Source organism: Muntiacus reevesi, chromosome 9 (assembly GCF_963930625.1).
Source record: "Muntiacus reevesi chromosome 9, mMunRee1.1, whole genome shotgun sequence".
NCBI lineage: Eukaryota > Metazoa > Chordata > Mammalia > Artiodactyla > Cervidae > Muntiacus > Muntiacus reevesi.
In genome coordinates, this window is record NC_089257.1 from 33,828,602 (window position 1) to 33,850,835 (window position 22,234).

Genomic DNA, 22,234 nt, shown 5'->3' on the forward strand with positions numbered 1-22,234 from the left:
TTCATGCCACTTGACTGGCCTAATGCTCTCTTTGCTTCCCATTGTTCACAGGATAAGGTCTAAGCTTCTTAGACTAGCGTTGAAAATCTTTCAGTCTGTGAGTCAGTCCGCCCAATTTGATCTCTCCTCACCACACCTCTGTTCCATCCTCTCTGGCCAGGCTGCAGTTTTCAATGTCTCACCAAAATAATGACTCATCCACCTAACACTTGCTCATATTGCAGTCTCTTTACTCTGATAATCTCATGGATGTATAGCATAGCTAAGATAATCAGTGGACAGTGAAAGAGATTTTATAAATGAGAAGAAATAATTCCTGCAATCCAGGAGTTTGCAATCTAGTGAGGTAAACAGTCGGCAACACAAAACAATACAGACTGATTAAATACCTAAGTGACACTCAAGATACAATCAGGATTATATATGAGTGGTGTGTGGATGGGTGTGTTTCTTGCTATATGAAGGAGTCATAAAAATCAGAGAAATTTTCATGCTAGCTATAGTCTGCCTTTTGATGCACATTTGATAAAGTGGTTTATTATCTTGCCCCAGGTCTAGCTCACATTCAGGTATATACATACTTTTGCATAACCCATGCCAAATAGCCTCTGAAAGGATGTCTTTGGCATTGGTCTTTGTATCACCAACATCTGATGTTTTGATTTGGATTTGGAAGGGTTTTATCGTCTTTAAAGAAAATAAAAATACCACTACTTGGGAGGAGTAAGTAAGAGATTGAATATCCCTCCAATCAGAAATTGAACAGAATATGCAAATACAATGCATCTGGAAGGGACTTTTATGTCTATTTTTTAAACTCATTTTAATTTTAATTACACAAGAATGATGTAATCCAATGTCTTCTTTCTTCTCAAGATAAAGATGAAGAAGCCTGTCATCTTTTCATAGAAGTTCTTGACACTCTGGAGGAGTAACTGAGGATAATAATTCTATTTTTCAGCGTTAAAAATATCACATTCTTTCATTCTCATAGTGCTTATTCATTTTCAAAGAACTTTTAAAAATATATCACTTCATTTAATCTTTCCTAGTTTGTGCATTCCACCTTTGCCATGGTCCTAAAAGATTCTCCAGAAGCTTCTTTCTTTCCTCCTTTCTTCTTGCCCACATAGTTCCAACTAGAATTGTACATTGGAGTCACCTGGGGGGCTTTCAGAAACACTTAGAACTGTCCCAATCCGGACCTCAACTTATTCTGAACTCCTGGGAATGGGGCTCAGACATTGCTTTTTTGTTTGTGTGCTTTCAAATTCCCCAAGTGACTCTAAAGAGGATCCAGATTTGATAACAACTGCTCTACTGCTCTAACCACTTGCTTAATCACCCTTTCCTGAAATCGACTGTTAGATTCACCCTCCTGACACTTTGGTTGCTCATCTCACTATTTGATCTTCCTCCAGCTCCTAAAACTCTTTTCTCCATGAATGTATGGAATCTATCATTCCTTCCTAGTTCTTTCCTTTTTTTTCCAGTAGCCTATCATCTCAATTTCCCCAAATTTATTCACTATCACTAAATTTACAAAAATAAATCTCAAGTTGTACAAACCAGACCCAGGTGATTATCCTAAATAAACTTGGCACATAAAAGGTGTTCATTGACCATGAAAGGAAGGAAGAAGGAAAGAATGAAAGGAAGGGAGAAAGGGAGGGAAAAGACAGAAAGATGTCTAGCAGATAGCAAAGAGGTTGTGCAGAAATGGAAAAGTTTGAGTCTTCACTTTAAGAACTCACATCCATTCTCTTCATTTCAGGGAGGATTAAAAGCAGTAGTGTGGACCGATGCATTTCAGATGGTTGTCATGATTGTGGGCTTCTTAACGGTTCTCATTCAAGGATCAAACCATGCTGGTGGATTACACAGTGTATTAGAACAAGCAGAAAATGGATCTCGACTATATATATTTGAGTATGTCCAATGCTACTTTTTCTTGTTTTATAAAGATTTAGCTGTATGACCTCATCACCTAAAATAATATTTGAGTATCAAAGGAATGTGTTTGTTCAGTCATTTCTCTCTGCTTCATAGCTTTGATGTAGATCCTCTCAGGAGGCACACTTTTTGGACAATCTCAGTGGGAGGAACCTTTACATGGCTTGGGATCTATGGAGTTAATCAGTCGACCATCCAGCGATGCATCTCTTGCAAAACAGAAAAGCATGCCAAGCTGTAAGTTACTAATAAACAATTTTATGTTTTCTTCTCTGCCCTTCTTGGGTATTTATATGCTTTGAGTGTGTATATATGTGTGTAAAAGAGAGGAAGAAGTGAAGATTCGTTTAACCCTTTCAATAATTTTTGAGGCAGGCATGACTAGTCCCTTCTCCATGAGGAAGTGGCAGGGCTGGGATTTGAACTTTTCTTTGTTTGCCTTTGATCACTATCACTTGCTGCTTTCTTTTTTTTTTAGAAATTACTAGGTTAAATTAGGTGCTGTGGGAGACAATGCAAAGATAAGGAGCACATATGTCTTACCTACAGTTTCGGTGATGAGTTGGTTCTCATCACCATTTCCATTCACCATGTGGTCTGTTCAACTAGCATCTTTATTTTGATGGATTTACCATAAAAGTTTCCAAGGAGGTTAAAAGAATGAAACACAAGATAATGAGGCAGTCATAACAGGACTTTAGTGGCTCCAACTCCTGCCAGGATAATCAGTCACCAGTCTTACCAGGTTGCTTACTCTGAAGAACACCACAGAGTCACAACTTGTTAAGCCTTTTTTAAACCATGCAAGTCATCCCACTCTCGAGAGTGGAGACCAAATGAAGTTATACACAGTTGTTTTTCTTTGCAAAGCTGGAATAAATAAGCTAGAATTGCATTGAAAATAGGCATTTCATCCTCCTTGCTGCTATCCAAATTTCCAGCCTCTGCAGACTTGTCAGGATGCCCTTAACTTCTTTTGGAGTGAGAAACAGTCTCTATAAATATTTCCACAGCTGATCATAAAGACTTTAAGTGCATAGTTTCTTATTTAGATGGAATAAAAGATACAAGTAAATGGACATGGTTCAACATTTTGTGACTTGAATTACAAAAGGGAATATATTACTTATATAGTTCACATACCCTCAGAAGGAAGAAGTGAATGTGTTGTTTACTATTCTATCATTTCATATCTTATTACAATAAATAATATCAAACTCTCTACACATGTGATCATCACTTTATCAGATAGTTGAATTGCTTAAAATATATTCAAGATCAAACGTAATTTTGATCTTAAGATTCATATAAAATTAGAATTTATTTAAAATTCTGTATTAAAATAAACTAGAGGAGATCTGATAGGGGAAGAATCCTTAGGTGAAATAAACAATAATTCTCTGTTAGAGCAAGGGTTTTTTTGGTCTTATGTGCTTGTGTTATACTATTTATTCTTGTGAACATGACCAATTTCTTCCTTTTACTATAATAATACCTAAAAGTTAGAAAATGTACTTTTTTCATCATATTCCCCACAAGCCCAAGAATGATGCTTTGTGCTTATTAACTATTTCTTACTTATTTAACAAAGCAATGCTTCAAGAAGGTTATGCTTATATATGTGAGTGTCTAAACATATAAATTGATACATATATACATAGGAATTTGTGTGTGTGTGCATGTGTGTGTGTAGGAGTTGTATGTGTGTATGTGTAGGAGTGTGTGTGTAGGAGTGTGTGTGTGTAGGAATGTGTGTGTGCGTGTAGGAGTGTGTGTGTGTGTAGGAGTGTGTGTGTGTGTAGGAGTGTGTGTGTGCAGGAGTATGTGTGTGCAGAAGTGAATGTGTATCTGTGTGTGTGTGCAGGAGTGTGTGTGTGCATGCATGTGTGTGTGCAGGAGTGTGTGCACACGTGTGTGTGTGCAGAAGCGTGTGTGCACATGCGTGTGTGTGCAGGAGTGTGTGTGCACGTGTGTGCAGGAGTGTGTGTGTGTGCAGGAGTGTGTGTGTATACTCCTGCAAGTGTACTTGTGTTTGTATATCTTTCAGTCTCATTTAGTGGACTGGTTTAAATTAAGCAACCCATTCATAATAGTTTCTTGGAAGTTGTTACATTAGTATTTGATGCCTATGAAAACTGTCAGAAAAGGAGAGATACTCATAAAGGAAGAAATATGTATAATTTCCTAAGCATTTAAGATTGCCATTCTTGGTTTGACCCATCCCCACTCCCATGGAGGGACCAGAACTATGACAGGAATTTTGTTAGAATAAGGAAAGATGAAAAAATAAAAACTGCCTTTAGAAAATATTTACCTGTAAGAATCTAAGCTGATTTAACTGATACCATCCAGGAGTGAGAACTCAGCCCAAGTGGTCAGTACAGTTAAAGTGCACACAGCTGGAGGGGAGATTGCTAGAGCAGGGATCTACTGGGACCCTCATTTGTCACACAGCTGGAGCATCAGGGCCACCACTGGGGCACCTGAATACCACTCAGAGCCAGCTGCCAGCAGACTCTGCCCTAGAAGGCTGTACAGAATGTTGATCACAAGTACCGCTTCCATTCAATTATCTGAGGGCCTGATGTGATTAAAACAGTTCATCAGGGCTAAACCTATGCATCATTGGTAGGTGAAAATACATCCAGAAAGTTCATATTGAATGTGGCCATAAGTGAAAACTAAAAATGACCCATTATAAATGCACTTAATTGCATGGTCAGAATTCTGATTACTTACTAAAGACAACTTCATCTTAAGCTAGATCTTCTTCACACCTAGGAATAGTATCACTTACTGAGTCATCTTAGATGTGCTCCCTGGAAACTTCCTTGGACTCTTGTTTCTAGACTTCCATTTACATTTCAGGACTGCTGGCGGGAGTTAGTGCTGTGAGGGCAGGAGAAGCTGGTGCAGGTTATCAGGTCCCTTCCCACCACCACTCATCTCCCAGCTAAGATGAGCACATCCACATGCAGTCGCTTATGTTCCATTCTCATTGCCTTTGTTTATTTTCTTTATATCTCTTATCATATATAAAAACACTTTATCTATTTTGCTTTGGTGATTATTACCTGCCTCCAATGACTTCTGGGTTTCCCATTGCTATGTCCTCAGTACCTAGAAGAACCTGGTACATAGTGATTCCTAATAAGTATTTTCTGAATGAATCAATTAAATGGCTTAGGTTGCAAATAGGAGAATTAGCCTTGTAGGGAGTTAAAGTATAACTCTAATGAAAGAAATGGGCTTCCCAGGTGGTGCAGAGGTAAGGAATTCGCCCACCTATTGCTAACGATGCAGGAAACACAGGGGTTCAATCCCTGGGTCAGCAAGGTCCCCTAGAAAAGAACATGACAGCCGATTCCAGTATTCTTGCCTGGAGAATCCCATGGACAGAAGAGCCTGGCTACAGTCCATGGGACCACAAAGAGTCAGACATGACTGAGCACACACACACACATCTAGATCCAGTATGAGACCAGCCAAGTTTCAAGTCTTCTCTGATGTCATAGTCTTGGGCAAATTGGAAAAGAACTTCCAGACATGAGGCAGAATGAGAGGAGAATAGTTTCTTAGAGCAGAAGACACTGTTGGAACAGTGGGATGGCTCAAGGGAGAGCTGAGGTTTTTGTGGCCAGTAGCCAATTTTTAGAGCTTCAAGTCAAAGAAAACTCCTGCTGGAAGGGTGGCATTAGATTATTGGTTAGGGTGCTATAGGTTGGGTAATAGAGTGGGTACTTTTACCAAATATGGGGTCAGGGAGTTGGCTGATTTAGATTAGGAGGGCTCATGGCAATGGCTGCTGTGGCGCCTAGTCGGTTCCAGAGTTGACCTTGGTGCAGGCTCCACGTCGTGGCCTCAGCACAAGGCCTTACACCTATGTCTTGGGTATATGGCGCCACACCTGAGATTTAGAAAATGTGTAATATTTTGACTTTCAAAGGACAGTATGAATACAAAATAGCCATAGGATACTACAAATACACTCAAACTGAACTTAAGCAGAATTTTGTAGAATTTAAAAGAATAAAAAAGAATTGCTCCAAAGAAATAGGGAAAGTGACTTTAGGTTTTTCATACTTTATATTGCCTTTTAAAAAAACTGAACTTTAAATTTCATCTGATTTAATCCCTAAAGTGAATATTGCCAAAATGTGTCTACTTCTACATTTATCTCATTATCTCTCTGGGGGGAAAAAAGATATTAAAACATAAGTTGGCTTTTTGACAGTTTCATGAATTGAGAGAGGGGAAATTATTTGAAGTTATATAATATGAGTGATTGATACATGAAATTTCACCCAAGGAATTAGACCTGACCCCAAATTTGAGGCTTTGCAGAAAACCTCTCAATTTCAGAAGTTTTACAGAAAAACTCTCGAATTCAAAAACCCATATAAAATCTACCTCGTTCAAAGTTCATAATCAGTCTAAAAATGTAACATTCCCAAATAAAAATGAAAAAATACAAAATGTAATGATTTTTTAAAATTTCAATATAATCGACATAATATTATGGGGCTTCCCCGGTGGATCAGTGGGAAAAAATCTGCCTGCAATGCAGGAGCCACAGGAGATGCAGATTCAATCCCTGGGTTGGGAAGATCATCTGGAAGAGGACATGGTAACCCACTCCAGTGTTCTTGCCTGGAGAATCCCATGGACAGAGGAGCCTGGTGGGCTACAGTCCATAGGGTTTCAAAGAGTCGGACACGACTGAAGTGACTTAGGATGGGCATAATATTATATTCATTTCAGGTGTGTAACATAGTGACTTGATATCAGAATATATAGATTTCTGAAGGCTATAGAATTTTATTTTATAGCAAAAAGGCCCTCCAAATTTTGTCTTGATTCTTTGGTAATAACCTTGTTGACAGAAAAATGCACAAAGTGACAGATGCAAGTTAAATTTTATTTGGAGCAAAAAATGAGAACTGAAGCCCAGAAGATAGCACCTCAGATAGCTCTGAGAAACTGCTCCAGTGAGGCAGAGGGAAGGGTCAGTGCATTTGTGATTTTGGTGAAGAAAAAATACATGCAGTCAAGCACATGTTTTTCCAGAAGGTTTCTAACTAGTCTTGTGAAGCTTTTGCTAGTCACTAGGAACAGTCATCACCATGAAGAATTTTAATGCTTTTCTAGATACAAGGAGATATAAAAATTGAGTTCATAAAATTAGCTCCTTAAAATATCTAACTATCTGAAGACCTGTCCTGCCAGTTTTTTCCTGAACACAGAGTGCATCATTTCTGCCTTCCAACTTAAACTCCTTTCAGGGAGTGATGAAAATCAGCAGCTGCAGCAGCTCATGATTTAATGCAATAGCAAGTGCCAAATTGGCAAGTGCCAAATTGTAGTTGGCAACCTCACCCTACTGTGGCATGACATGGAGTCTACCATGTGTTCTTTTCTAGAGCCTTGTACTTCAACTTGCTGGGTCTCTGGATCATTCTGCTATGTGCGGTCTTTTCTGGTTTAACCATGTACTCTCACTTCAAAGACTGTGATCCTTGGACTTCGGGCATCATCTCAGCACCAGACCAGGTATGTGCTCCCTTGGGGCCAGCTGAAATGAGCATGTTTCTGGCCATCACTAGATAATGTTGAGCCTTTCTCTTTTTCCACCTGCACCTCTAGCTATTTCCCAAACCCCACGATTTGATTTCTTTCCTCTCCTCTTGGATGATATTGTCACAGACCAGGATCTATAGTCCTCACTCTCTCCTCCTACATGTTAAACTGTCCCACTGTGTCTTGTGGGAGCTCCTCTCCCACAAATCTGGCTCCAGAGTAGAACCATAATACCTAGATTCCCTGAAGACCTGTTTTAAGCACTTTTTTTTTTTTTTTAATGTACTCACTCTTTTATTTATTTATTTTTTTTCTTTTTAGGTGAGTGTCACACCATCATGCTTAGCTGGATCATGAAGATCCCCTTTGTACAGTTCTGTATATTCTTGCCACCTCTTCTTTTTTTTTTTTTTTAATATTATTTTATTAGTTGGAGGCCAATCACTTCACAACATTTCAGTGGGTTTTGTCATACATTGACATGAATCAGCCATAGAGTTACACGTATTCCCCATCCCGATCCCCCCTCCCACCTCCCTCTCCACCCGACTCCTCAGGGTCTTCCCAGTGCACCAGGCCCGAGCACTTGACTCATGCATCCCACCTGGGCTGGTGGTCTGTTTCACCATAGATAATATACATGCTGTTCTTTCAAAACATCCCACCCTCACGTTCTCCCACGGAGTTCAAAAGTCTGTTCTGTACTTCTGTGTCTCTTTTTCTGTTTTGCATATAGGGTTATCATTACCATCTTTCTAAATTCCATATATATGTATTAGTATACTGTAATGTTCTTTATCTTTCTGGCTTACTTCACTCTGTATAATGGGCTCCAGTTTCATCCATCTCATTAGAACTGATTCAAATGAATTCTTTTTAACGGCTGAGTAATATTCCATGGTGTATATGTACCACAGCTTCCTTATCCATTCATCTGCTGATGGGCATCTAGGTTGCTTCCATGTCCTGGCTATTATAAACAGTAAGCACTTGTTTTTAAAGCTTGGTTTCTATCATTAAGGTAAACAGGCAAGAAAATGGCCCACATTGAAAACATTAAAAAATATTAAACATTTCTGAACATTCTAAAGTTCACACAATGGGTTTTCCTAATATGACTGTCCCCTTCCTACCCCTTCTCCTACCCTTCAGCTGGAGTGGGAAATTGGAAATCCATCCATGGAAATTGGATGGATAATAACTTCATTTGCTGGCATTTAAAACCAAAGTCAATGAAAACTCCTTTATTATTACTTTCTTTTTTCCCCACCTCCTTTTGCTAAAAAGCTACAATACATACTCAGATGCTTAGTCTTGCCCGACTATTTATGACCCCATGGACTGTCACCCACCAGTTTCCTCTGTCCATGGGATTCTTGCAGCTAAAATCGTACATCACTGAAGTGATGTACTATTTCGTCCTCCAGAGGACCTTCCCACCCCAGGGATGGAAGTTGTCTCTCTTACATCTCCTGCACTGGCAGGCAGATTCTTTACCACTAGCGCCACACAGGAAGCCCCCGCAGTCCCACATTTCAAACACCGCTGATGAGACCACTCACCTGTTTCATCTCGTCTTGCCTCTTCTTCAGCTGATGCCATACTTCGTCATGGAGTTATTTTCCACGATGCCTGGACTTCCAGGACTGTTTGTGGCTTGTGCCTTCAGCGGAACTTTGAGGTTAGTGTATTGATAACACGTGTCAATAGTGTTCTGATAAGGAAGATGGCAATAACAAAGCAACAAGGATGACAAGAGTGTTAGTGGTACTCACCACCAGAATTACTGAGTCCTCACTGTGTATCAGCTGCCTGCTGAATGCTTTATATGTATCTGCTCATTAGTTGTCATACATTATATGAGACGGAAAATACTCATTATCTTCAGCTGACAGATAAGGAAACAGATTCAGCAAGGTAGATAACTTACCCATGGTAAGAGAGTAAACTGCAGATGTGGTATGTAAACCTAGGCCTGCCCTTGCACTAGATCTCTCTGTTTATTTTCTCAGCTTCTTCTGGAGCTCACAGCCCCCATGGGTTCACATCACTTGCCCACAAGGCAGCTCTGTTTGCTGGCATTTCTCATTCAACTGCAGTATGTTCTTCCAGATCTCTCTTTTGCAATCCATTCTCTACACCTTCAATAACACACTCAGGTAGCTAAGATCATCCATTTCCAAAATGTAGACATTGTTCTAAATTCAAAATTATTCACACGTTTACTCTGACAGGTATATTAAAAGGCCCATACTATGCCAGGCACAGCTGGTGATGGGGATGCTGCAGACAAGATTGGCCTAAATGTTGCCCTTAAGTAGAGTTTGCATTCTAGTAAACATGGGAGATGGACAATATATAACTAAACAACAGTAACAAAAAACAAGATATTGTTTGATGCTGACAAATAGTATAAAGAAAATGACAGAGTGATAGCTAGAGAGAGGTTAGGTTTGGGAGCTCTGTTTCTGAGAGGGTCTTTAGTGAACTTCTATTTAAGTGTATGACATTTGCGTTGAGATCTTAAGGGTGTGAAGATCACAAACAGGAATTTTTGCAGGCAGCGAGGAGGGCAAATACCAAAGCCCCAAGGACATAATCTGCATGAAACAGTTCAGGATCAATGAGAAGAGCTGGAGTTTAAGGAATGGAGAGGAGAACAAATGAGGAGAAATTGGAAGAGGCGAGCAAGCATCGGATCAGGGAAGTTTTTATGAAAGACTGAAGAGCTTTCATTGCATACTAAATAGGAAGGTATTGGAAGATTTGAAGCAGAAAGTTTGAGTGAGTGATGTCATACAACTGAAGACTCAGTCTTCTTTGTGAAGGGAACGGGCTGTCACAAAAGGAGTGGTGAGAGCAAGTGACTCTAAGGAGACTTTTGCTTTAATCCAGGTGAGACGTGACAGTCAAATGGAGACTGATGGGGGCAAGAGTGTTGAGAGCAATAGACTAAAACAATAAGACAGTATCACTGTTTTAGATTCCACATATAAGTGATACCATATGGTATTTGTCTTTGTCTGACTTAATTCATTTAGTATAATACAAATTGCCTTGAGCAGAAGTGGGGTTGGCTATCTTTCCATCCTTCACTGGCCATATGGATTTCTTTTTCTTTAAGATGCCAGTTCATGTTCCCTGTTATTTGTTTTTTCTTTTGAGTTTATATACATATATATATATATATGGGAAAAGCTTATTGATATATATCTCATTTTCTCCAATTTCTCCTATGTATATTTGCTTTATTAATATTTTTGAGTGTATGGAACTGCTATATCATATTAATTTTTTACATTATGATTTTTAGATTTATATCATTCTTATGAAGGCATCTCCATTCCATGCTTACAAATAATCATCCAGACATAATTCTAGTATACTTATTGTCTTATTAAATGCTAAAATTATTAAATCATCTAGACTATACATGGGATATATAAAGAAAAGATGTGGAGTTCCTGACTTATTTTTCTGCTAAGATAATAGCAAGTTGTCCCCTTATTTTTAGTGAAAAGTCATCTTTTCATCACTGACTTGAATGCTACTTTTATTACATCCTACCTTCTTTAATATTTTTGGAACTTTTCCTGGATTTTCTGTTATAGTCCTTTGATCTATTTGTGTACATCTATGATGATACTAATAATTCTAATGACTAAGCTTTAAAGAGTGATTTTAAATATGTTAGCTTAGTATATAGTATTTATTCATTACTTTTACAGAATTCCCCTTGATATAAGTTTTTTTCTAATTATTTTCAGTCCATTCTATAGAACTTGAATTACTCAAATCATAATGTTTGCAAATACTTTTGAGTTCTTCTTTCCTAATAGTTACACTTCTATGTTCACTCTCATATAATTATGCTTTGAGAACAATGATAAGAAAATTGAGAGATTACAGAAATCTTTGTTTTGTTATATACTTTAAAGGGAACGGTTCCTGGATATTACCAGTAAATATGATACCAGGTTTTGGTTTGAATGATATTATTTATTTACATTTAATATATTTATATAAAACTAATAAATAAATAAGAACAATAATACATATATTTATTCTACTTTTAGAAAATATTTTATCAGGGAGATATATGGAATTGTGATTACTATTGGCATTTTTGAGATGACTATTGTTTTCTTTTCTAGCTTTTGACATATCAATATTAGTATGCTAATATTGAGTAGCAATATCTCTGAATTCACATAATGATTTTAGCTTGCTTATGGTGTAATTTTAACTTAGTGTTTTGCTGATTGTTTTTGCTACTATACTTCATAGGATTTTGCATCAGTAGTACAAATGATGTGTTCTGTGGTGTTAGTATCGGTATCTCAGGGAAACTAATGAAAAAACAATGAACAGTAGGGGATCAAACACAAATAGGGATGACACATTAGCTTTCATTTGGTCCCTCGCTACAGAACTTGATTTATTCATTCAATTTTCCTAAAGCTGACTCCATAATGGATGAATATAGCTGTCAACAGACTGATTCTCTCTTAAAAGAAGGGTTGATTCTTTTGATCTCAAATCCAAAAATTCCAAAAAAGAGATACACTGGACAGTACATATTATAGAGAGATTTCTTTTGCTATAAGGTTAAGGGGGATGTTGGGTTAGAGAATGGGGAAGACAAGGGAAGGGGTAGAATAAAGAGATGGTGGTTTAGTGATAGGAAAGAAAAAAAGATTTTCTGATCTTGTACCAGTTTTAGAATCTGAGAAACTGACATATGGATAATATATCTGACTGCAAAAGCAGTCCAGTAGAGGTTCTGCAAATCTGATCCTTCTGGGGAAAATCGGCTTTTTGTTGCCTCCCTCCCAGTGGATTCAAGGGTAGAAAATAAACCCTAAAGCTTAAAGCTTTCAAATGATGGATTTTGAGCCATACATATAGGGAGCATGGAGGCTTATTTTATTTGATCCTCTCCTTTCTTTATTTGACTTGCATGGAGATACAGATAGAAGAGTCTTCCAGGGGACATACACAGTGCCTTGATTCTCAGGAAAAGGAGAAAGCTACCCTGAAGTATTGGGAATTTCAATTTCTAGAAATGGGTCACAGAAAGTTTCTACTAACTGTATCTGTCATTAGGGAAAGAACTTCTAAATTTTGCACTAGATGGACCTGGGACCATTCCAACTGAAATAAATTACAACTAATAAATTAATAATAATACTATTATCTTGCATTACAGAAAAAATGGCAAAGTTTGAATTTTCTTCCATGCTGTTGCCATAGCTATAGCTTGTCTTCAAATGAGCTTTGGAGGATAACAAAGCAATTAGCTATGAATAGCAATGGAAAACTTACAAACTTACAAACAGCTGGCCGAGCTTTGTTCGTTTGCTTGTTTCTTTTCCAGAACTTTTGTTTGTGCTTGTGATTTTGCATAACATGAATTTAATAAATACATTCATCCTACTAGCTAAAACATTCCTGGCCTGGATAAGAAAGTTAATAAGTTTTCATGCTGTTCTACAAAGGAAACTCCAATTTTTTGGTTTTTCTGTCCATTAAGCAAATTTGGGGCTGTAAGACTGAACTCTGTTTGGAAAGTCAGAGAGAGAATACCAGAGCTTTTATGTGCTTTTGATCTTTGCCTACTTCCTAGTATTTTCTTTGTCTCTTTCTTCCTTATTAATTACAAGCCAGTCACACTGGTGCTTCCTGCTGTTGGATGAAACAAGTTTTCCATCTGCAGGCATTTATTTAAAATTTTCTCTTTGTTCTAAAACATCCTATTCTGAATTTGCAAGGGTCCTTTCAGTACCTATCTTAACCACCACTGTCCATGGAATCCTCCAGGCAAGAGTACTGGGGTGGGTTGCCATTCCCTTCTTCAGGGGATCTTCCCAACCTAGGGATCAAACCTGGGTCTCCCGCATTGCAGGCAGACACTTCACCATCTGAGTCACTGGGGAAGCCCTTCTTTAGAGAAGAATCCAAACTTCATTTCAGTTTAGGTCTCGGCAAGATATGCTTTCTTAACTCTTTGTTATTTTTCTTCATAACAGTGTAGTAAGTTGAATAATTGGTTGTTAAATATCTATGTCACAACTAAAGTGTGAGCTCTATGTCTTTCTGGTTCACCACTGTATGCCTAGTACTCAGAATGAACAGATGTATAAATGGTATGAATGAAAGAATGAATGAATGAATGGCATATTGTAGTGATTCCTAAATTAGGATAGTCACTACTTCCTGCCTCAAGTTTAGCCTACACACATACACACACACACACACACACAACCTCTCTGCTACTGCATGCTAGCTCATTTAAGGTCTAGGGAAATCAATGGGAGCTGGAGCATGAAAGCTTAGCTTCTCCACTGGAATTAGAGGGAGGAAGCAAAGAGCATTAAACACAGAAGCAGCTTTGGAGAGTGAGGCCCTGTAGTTCCCCTGGAGACCCAGAATAAGGACACACGTCTATCTAGTTTGTCTAGAGTCTTGCCTTGTCTATTTACCCTGGATGCCAGGGCAGGCTGGCCAGCTTTATTTAGTTTGGGCTGTGTTCTGCTTTTGTCTCCCTGTAGCACCGTGGCTGCCAGCATCAATGCCTTAGCAACAGTGACCTTTGAGGATTTTGTCAAGAGCTGTTTTCCTCGTCTCTCTGACAAGCTGAGCACCTGGATCAGTAAAGGCTTATGTAGGTACAGCCGGTGGATCTTCTATTCCATATCATGAAATGTATATGTGGTATGTGTCAAAATCCTGCATGCTCTATTCGGCGCATGCTGACAGGCACAAGTGCACATGGAGGTACATGAGTGATCTCACATATAAATTCTTTTTTAAATTGGGGTATAGTTGCTTTACAATATTGTGTTAGTTTCTGTTGCATAACAAAGTGAATCACTATACATGTACATATATCCTGTCCCTCTTGGACTTCCCATCCACCCCCAGCCCATCATCCCACCCATTTAGGTCACCGTGGAGCGCTGAGCTGAGCTCCCTGTGCTATCCAGGAGGTTCCACTAGCTGTCTATTTCACACATGGTAGTGTACCTATGGGCTTCCCAGCGGGAGCAGTGTGAAGTATCTGCCTGCCAATGCAGGGCAAAAAGAGATGCAGTTTGATCCCTGGGTCAAGAAGATCCCCTAGAATAGGAAATGGCAACCCACTCCAGTGTTCTTGCCTGGAACATTCCATGGACAGAAGATCCTGATGGGCTACAGCCCACGGGGTTGCAAAGAGTCGGACACGACTAAGTGACCAAACAGCACGCATATGTCAATCCCAATCTCCCAATTCATCCAACTCTTCCGTTCCCATTCCACCCACCACCCACCAACCGTCTAAGACTGAACTAGGAGGAAATAGAAAATATAAACAGATCAATCACAAGCAATAAAATTGAAACTATGATTAAAAATCTTACAATGTACAGAAGTCCAGGACCAGATAACTTCACAGGTGAGTTCTATCAAACATTTAGAGAAGAGATAACACCCACCCTTCTCAAACTGTTCCAAACAATCACAAAGGAGCACTCCCAAGTTCTTTTTACGAGGCCAAGATCACCCTAATACCAAAACCAGACAATGATATCACAACAAAGAAAGTTGCAGACCAATAAAACTGATGAACGTAGATGCAAAAATTCTCAATAAATGCTAGCAAACAGAATCACATGTAAATTCTTACACTTCCAAAGATCTCAGGAAACCAGGAGGGTACCAAGAAAGAAAGACTGGCTAGCTTAGCTTTCACCAATCTTATATTTGACATTCTCCTGTGTTCATCCTACACCCTAGATTCATCACATCAACACCTCTTGATTATGCCATATATTGATCCTATTTGTTCCTCCAAAGACAAACACATTTAGCTCACTGTGGCCAGTCAGCTTGTCTAATAAAGTCAAATTGTTTTCTAAAGAATCCTTTATTACCAAACTCCTAGTAACCTTACCTCAAAAGATAATCGCTCTTTGCTTAATCGTATAATTGCATTTTTTATTTATAATCACTGTAGCACTTATATTGAATTATAGTCTTACAAAATTTACTTCTTTTTAAGTATAAACAAATTATACACCTACTTACTAAGGAAATGTAGGTAATTTGGGGAAGTATATGTGCTTTTAAAATAAAGTTATGTATAATTTTGTTCCTGGTTATTTTTTTCCTAGTATGCTATACCGAGCATCTTCCTGTGACATTTAATGTATTCTTTGAGAACATGATTTTGAGTAACTGCTTAATGTTTTACAAAATGACTCATTTTTATGCTGTTAATTTGAAGGTTTTTTTTTTTTTTTTCATTTTTTGGTAACACTGTGATGAAATCCATATGCATAATTTTTTATTGTATCTTTAATTTTTTTCCTTAGTCAGGAACTCCAAAAGAAAATTACCAGGTTGAATAAAATGCTATAGCTTTTTGTTTTCATTTGTTTTATAAAGCACACATCTGGCCGTTGGCACAACTCTTGTTTATTCTGAAAATTTTAATTGATTTTCTAGTAAGTATGGTTATTACCTTCAAATATTGATGATTTTATGGTATCCTCATTATTAAATGTTTCTCTAATTTGTGGTTTGTGTTCTCCATATTCTTCACTATTTCTCTTATTTTCATAATTTTTTCCTCTCCTGTGTACTTGAAAGGCTCAGATTTTTTCTCAGTTACTGTAAGTCTTCCACAAAATAAATTTCTTAATAATAGTGATTTGAATTCTGCTATAGTATTTTGTTCCTCACATTTTACCATTAAAAATGCAATCACACAGAAAAGTTTAAAGACATTTATCATGGTCTCCTGTATATTCACCACCAAGATTCTCCATTAATGTTTTATTGAACTTGATTTTTCACACATCCATCTAACTCTCTATCGATCTATTAATCCATCATATATTTGATATATTTAAAAGTAAATCCAGACATCAGTACACTTACCTGTAATTATTTTAGCATATATTAACTAGAATTCAGTAACTGTTTAAAGTTTAAGTGTAAAATTTATCCACAATGATGTGGAGAAATATTAAGTAAGCATTTGCTGAGTTTTGAAAAATGTGTACACCTGTGTGACTCAGCCACTATAGATATAAATCATTACCATCAACCTCGAAAGTTCTCTCTTGGTTATTCTGGTCAATTCCTACTCCCACTTCCTTCCAGCAGCAGCCACTACTCTGATATTTTTCATCATTGATTAGTTTTAACTCTTCTAGAATTTTAGGTAAATAGAATCACACAGTACACATTTGTTTTTGTAAGACTCATTTCACTCAGATACATTCATATTGTTTTGTGTATCAGTATTTCATCCCTTTTTATGGCTGAGTAGTATGACATTGTATAGATACACCACAGTTTTTTTGTTTGTTTGTTTTAACTTATATTGATGGTCCTGGATTATTTTAGCCTGAAGTTCTTATGATACAGCTGCTATGGATATTCTTGTACAAGTCTTTTGTGAACATGTTTTCATTTCTCTTTAGTAAATACCAAGGAGTAGAAGTGCTTGGTCACTGCCATAGTTTTCAATTTCCTTGTAGTCCTTGCTTACCACACCTGGATTCATCCTCACCTAAACTATAGGTATTTACCCCATCTTGCTGTTTTTTTCTTGCCATTTGTTTTCTCTTGACCTGCACTTTTCACTTCATTGAGTCCACATGTTTTTGCATAGTATTGAAATTACCGAACAGTTTCTAAATACTTTTTATGGTTCTTAAGGTAAATTATTTCCAGAAAACATACTCTGTATTTGAGCTTTTAATTTAATATATTCATTTTTTCTTTGGCGGTATTTGGCATAGATCCTATCTTTCTTTTTTCTTTTCACTTATGCTTGAACAAGAGATTGGTGCTGACCAATGCTTGTTAACTGGGTAATTGAATTGCTTTTTTTTTTTTTTACTATCTTGCATAATGTGTTACATACAGCTAACAGCAGGTGGATGAGCATCACTTCTTATGCAATTCCCAATTTCTAGCAGATATTCAGGAACATGCTGGGCAGAAGTTTCTGCTATGCCCACGGTTTATTGTCTGATCCTCCAAGCTGTTGTAACACTGGGGAAATCCATAGGATTTGCTGAAACTGTGGTGCCTTCTCTCTCTCAAATATTTATACTGCTTTGTCTGTGGATCCATACACTCTAGGTCCCCATGGAACACCACCAATTTTCCCTAAGCCCCTTGCCTTGAAAGTTGCTCTTGATTGTGATTTGGTGGACGTATAAAGATTTTGGGGAGAGGGAGACTGAATCACTTCTCTAGTCAACACAAAAGAGTAGAACCTTTGGATTGAGGGGTGGTTTCCTAGAATCCCATTTGAAATAGACAACTGTTGGCTCAGCAAGAAGATAATTAATAGTTTAGAAAAAATGTCTTTTAAATTTTCTTCAAGCAGGTGAAGTTCTCCTTATTCATGAAGTTATACAGAATTAGGGCAAACATTTATTTCTGATGTCTAATCTATCACCTTTAAAAATAATGGGAGCAATTTTATAATTCTGAAAGGTGTTCATGGTCAAACTTGGTTTTATTATTATTGTGTGAAAGTGAAAGCGAAGTCGCTCCGTCGTGTCCAACTCTTTGCAACCTCATGGACTATAGGCTACCAGGCTTCTCCATCCATGGGATTCTCCAGGCAAGAATACTGGAGTGGGTTGCCATTTTCATTGTTATTGTGTAGGTTTCCTTATTTTTCCATGTTTTATTGAGAAATTGGAAAATACAGCTTTAAAGTTGCTACTCTGATTTCATCTTAAAAGTGAATTCCTGATAATAAATATTATGCATATCAAATACTAAATCTGATATAATAATAATAATACTAGCAAGCATATAGTAATTGCTATATAACAGGTACTCTTGGATAAATTAATTTAGGTGTGGTCCCTTCCTAGAATGTGAGATCTTTGGGGGAAGTGGAATTTATAGCATTGGCATTTAGTGTTTGACATACTCAGTGAAATTAATGGTAATACTGGGAACTGAGCCAAATATTTACCTGAGAGAGAATTTCAAATAGAATGAGAAAAATCATTTTCTCTATTTCTGTCACCGCGTCTCTGTCTATATTTATCTCCAACTCCTTGTCTCTCACCCTTTCTCATTTAATCTATGGGTTTTAATGGGAACTGAATAGCTTTAAGGTAGTTTTTAAACAAAGATGTATGAAAACAATTGTTTTTTAAAATATGTCTTAGAAGACAATATCACCTTTAAAAGATAGCCAAGATAGGCTGATTCATCCACCAAGATCCTATGATGCTAGAGGTATACTGTGCAAGATGCTTCAGAGCGTGGTACCCTGATGGCCCTTATTGTGCTCCAGTATAGCCATGTAAACAAAGAATTCCTTATGCAATATACTGAGGGCCATAAGGAGGTTATGAGTAAAGCATGAAAAGACCAGAAAAAATGGTCAGATTTGCAAAATTTGTGAGGTAAAGTGTATAGATATCTAGCCATTTTAGAAATGAAAAACTACACACATCCCAGAGAGGTTAGTAATTTCTTCAGCTGATTACAAGTAAGTAGTTAAAATGGACTTAGTTCTCGTAAATTTAGTCTGGATTAGTCTGAGGACCAATGATCTTTCTGCATCTTCATGTTGCTTCAACATGACAGTTTTCTTCTTAAATCCTGGAGAGAAGACTCCTCAAGGCTGGACACCAGCTCATTCTGCCTGACCAAGGAAAGCATGTGTTGGGGGAGAAAGTCTCTTCAGTGCCCTTCTTGGGGCTTGTGATAGCTACGTGGGGTAGACAGTCCTTCCTAAAACACCTTCTAATAGGGCTTGCATAAGACAGGACCCTGAGTAGGAGCTCAAGGAATCCCTCTAAGCAGGTTGGATGATAGTCATGCATTTTCTTTCTTCAGGTCTCTTATTTGGCGTGATATGTACCTCCACAGCTGTGGCTGCATCCCTCATGGGTAGTGTCATACAGGTAATAACAGATCTTAGAATTTATTATCCTTGAATAAAACTAGGATAATCATATTAGTAAAATCAATGATTAAAATGGACATTTATAGAATGCTTATTATGGTCTAGCTGCAGTCTCAAATGTATTACCTCATTTGATTCTCATAACTTCCTTAAGATGTAGTATGAGTAATGCACTAATATCACAGGTGAAGAAACTAAGAAATAGAGAGGTGAAGAACTGTCCCAAATTATAACTACAGCAAGATAGATCTTGGAAATGAGCCCACCTCTACCTATTAACAATGCTGAACTACCTCCCATACGTTCAATTCCCAGTTCAGCTTATGGCAGCACTAGAAAGTGCTGATAATCTGTTTCAACATTTATTTTATACATGATACAGAAAAAAATGAAAACATCCTGCTCAAGTTCTCCTAGCTAGTTAGCGGTTAAACCATGTTTATGACCCAAGTCTTCTGAGCTCCCCTTTTTCCTTCCTCAAATTGCCCAACTCACAAAACATCATCGGATAAGCAATGTTCATATTCTATATCAACCGTCTTAATCCTGTCACATCTTTGTATAATTTGAACATCCTGTATATTTTCTTGGCATGGTTTAGGTTTTCAATACATGCTGCTTAAAAGTAGAAATGAGTGAGAGTGAGTGAATAGTCATCACTGATTTTTTTTTTTTTTTTAAATTTATTTTATTAGTTGGAGGCCAATTACTTCACAACATTTCAGTGGGTTTTGTCATACATTGACACGAATCAGCCATTGAGTTACATGTATTCCCCATCCCGATCCCCCCTCCCACCTCCCTCTCCACCCGACTCCTCTGGGTCCTCCCAGTGCACCAGGCCCGAGCACTCGTCTCATGCATCCCACCTGGGCTAGTGATCTGATTCACCATAGATAATATACATGCTGTTCTTTTGAAACATCCCACCCTCACCTTCTCCCACGGAGTTCAAAAGTCTGTTCTGTACTTCTGTGTTTCTTTTTCTGTTTTGCATATAGGGTTATTGTTACCATCTTTCTAAATTCTGTATATATGTGTTAGTATGCTGTAATGTTCTTTATCTTTCTGGCTTACTTCACTCTGTATAATGGGCTCCAGTTTCGTCCATCTCATTAGAACTGATTCAAATGAATTCTTTTTAACGGCTGAGTAATATTCCATGGTGTATATGTACCACAGCTTCCTTATCCATTCATCTGCGGATGGGCATCTAGGCTGCTTCCATGTCCTGGCTATTATAAACAGTGCTGCGGTCATCACTGATTTTTATAGGATGTGTTTTAGTTTCCAGAGCAATGGATCTTGCTTGATCCTTCCAATGACTCTTTACATAGGTTCCATTATTTGCTTTTTGAAGTACAGAAAACTGAGTTGGGTAGTTTAGTACCATAACAATCCAGTTGTCTTTATAAGAGAAGTTTTGGGACTGGAAACTTCCTGTCCTCTGTGCTATGTATGAGCTTTATTTAATGACAGTTGCTTGCTGATCTCTACAATTTTTGAGGACTTTGATATCTCCCCCTCCACACAGCAGAACTGACCTGTTCATGAAGTTGTCTTTAGTGACCTCAACAGCATTTTTTAAGGTTTGCGTGCTTAGTCCCTAAATCATGTCTGACTCTTTGGGACCCTATGACTATAGCCCTCCAGGCTCCTCTGTCCTTGGGGATTCTCTAGGCAATAATACTGGAGTGGGCTACCATTTCCCTCTCCAGAGGATCTTCTTGACCCAGGGATCAAACCCAACGTCTCCTTTGTCTCCTGCAACGCAGGCAGATTCTTTGCCCAGCAAACCATCCGGGAAGCCCCTTTTTAAGGTTTATTTACCCGCATTTCCAAGTTACCTCTGATGCTTTGTGGCCCTTTGTTTTCTCCCCTTTATCCAATCATTATTTACTCTTTTTTCTTTCTATTTTTTATTGGAGTATAGTTGATTAACAATGTTGTTTTAAGGATGTATCACCATGTTCAATTTGGTGAGAATTTGAAACAATAAATTGTTTTCTTCCAGAGATATTTGCATGTTAAGCTTATTTGCCATTGAGGCATGAAAGGCTCCAGAATAGATAAGGGTTCCTGCAACACTGGTGTAACACGTCAAGCTTACCATGAAGAGGGAGATGTGAGGGATGCTTATCCTTATTCAAATAAGTATGGTAGGCTTGCTTCCTTTCTTGATTGGTTAAAATGTGTGTCACAAAGTTCACACAGTTTAGGGGATGCCAGTGGGCAAGAAATAAACACACTGATGTGTGATCTTTTCCCTAGGGGAGAGATTTGTGTCTAAAATGCTCTCTTTGCTTCTCTGAAGACATCTGATTTGACAGGTGCAGAAAGACAACTGTAATATACCATTTAATTTTCCAATGCATTACCCTTTCAGAAAACTACAGCACACAATACCATAGCAAAGGCTCTGGGAAAACCTAGTAAGCTGTTTCACTTAAAATATGTGACCATAGCATCATGTACAGGGAGAGAAGATAGGAGGAGGGGTAGGTAGCATCAGTCAGTTTAGTCGCTCAGTCATGTCCAACTCTGCAATTCCATGGACTACAGCACACCAGGCTTCCCTGTCCATCACCAACTCCTGGAGCTTACTCAAACTCATGTCCTTTGACTCGGTGATGCCATCCAACCATCGTCCCCTTCTCCTCCCACTTTCAATCTTTCCCAGCATCAGGGTCTTTTCAAATGAGTCAGTTCTTTGCAATAGGTGGCCAAAAACTGGAGTTTCAGCTTCAGATCAGTCGTTTCAGTGTATAT

At 38.0% G+C, this 22,234-nt stretch overlaps 1 protein-coding gene across 1 annotated transcript in view; it reads left to right on the top strand.

Moving 5' to 3' along the window:
• SLC5A12 (solute carrier family 5 member 12) overlaps positions 1-22,234 on the top strand; it is a 46,556-nt gene that overhangs the window by 15,004 nt on the left and 9,318 nt on the right. Inside the window, exons 5-10 of the mRNA XM_065944477.1 lie at positions 1,775-1,929; positions 2,050-2,190; positions 7,374-7,503; positions 9,123-9,211; positions 14,082-14,194; positions 19,396-19,463. Of these exons, the coding sequence (XP_065800549.1) occupies positions 1,775-1,929; positions 2,050-2,190; positions 7,374-7,503; positions 9,123-9,211; positions 14,082-14,194; positions 19,396-19,463 (696 nt within the window). The remainder of the gene's footprint in view (positions 1-1,774; positions 1,930-2,049; positions 2,191-7,373; positions 7,504-9,122; positions 9,212-14,081; positions 14,195-19,395; positions 19,464-22,234) is intronic.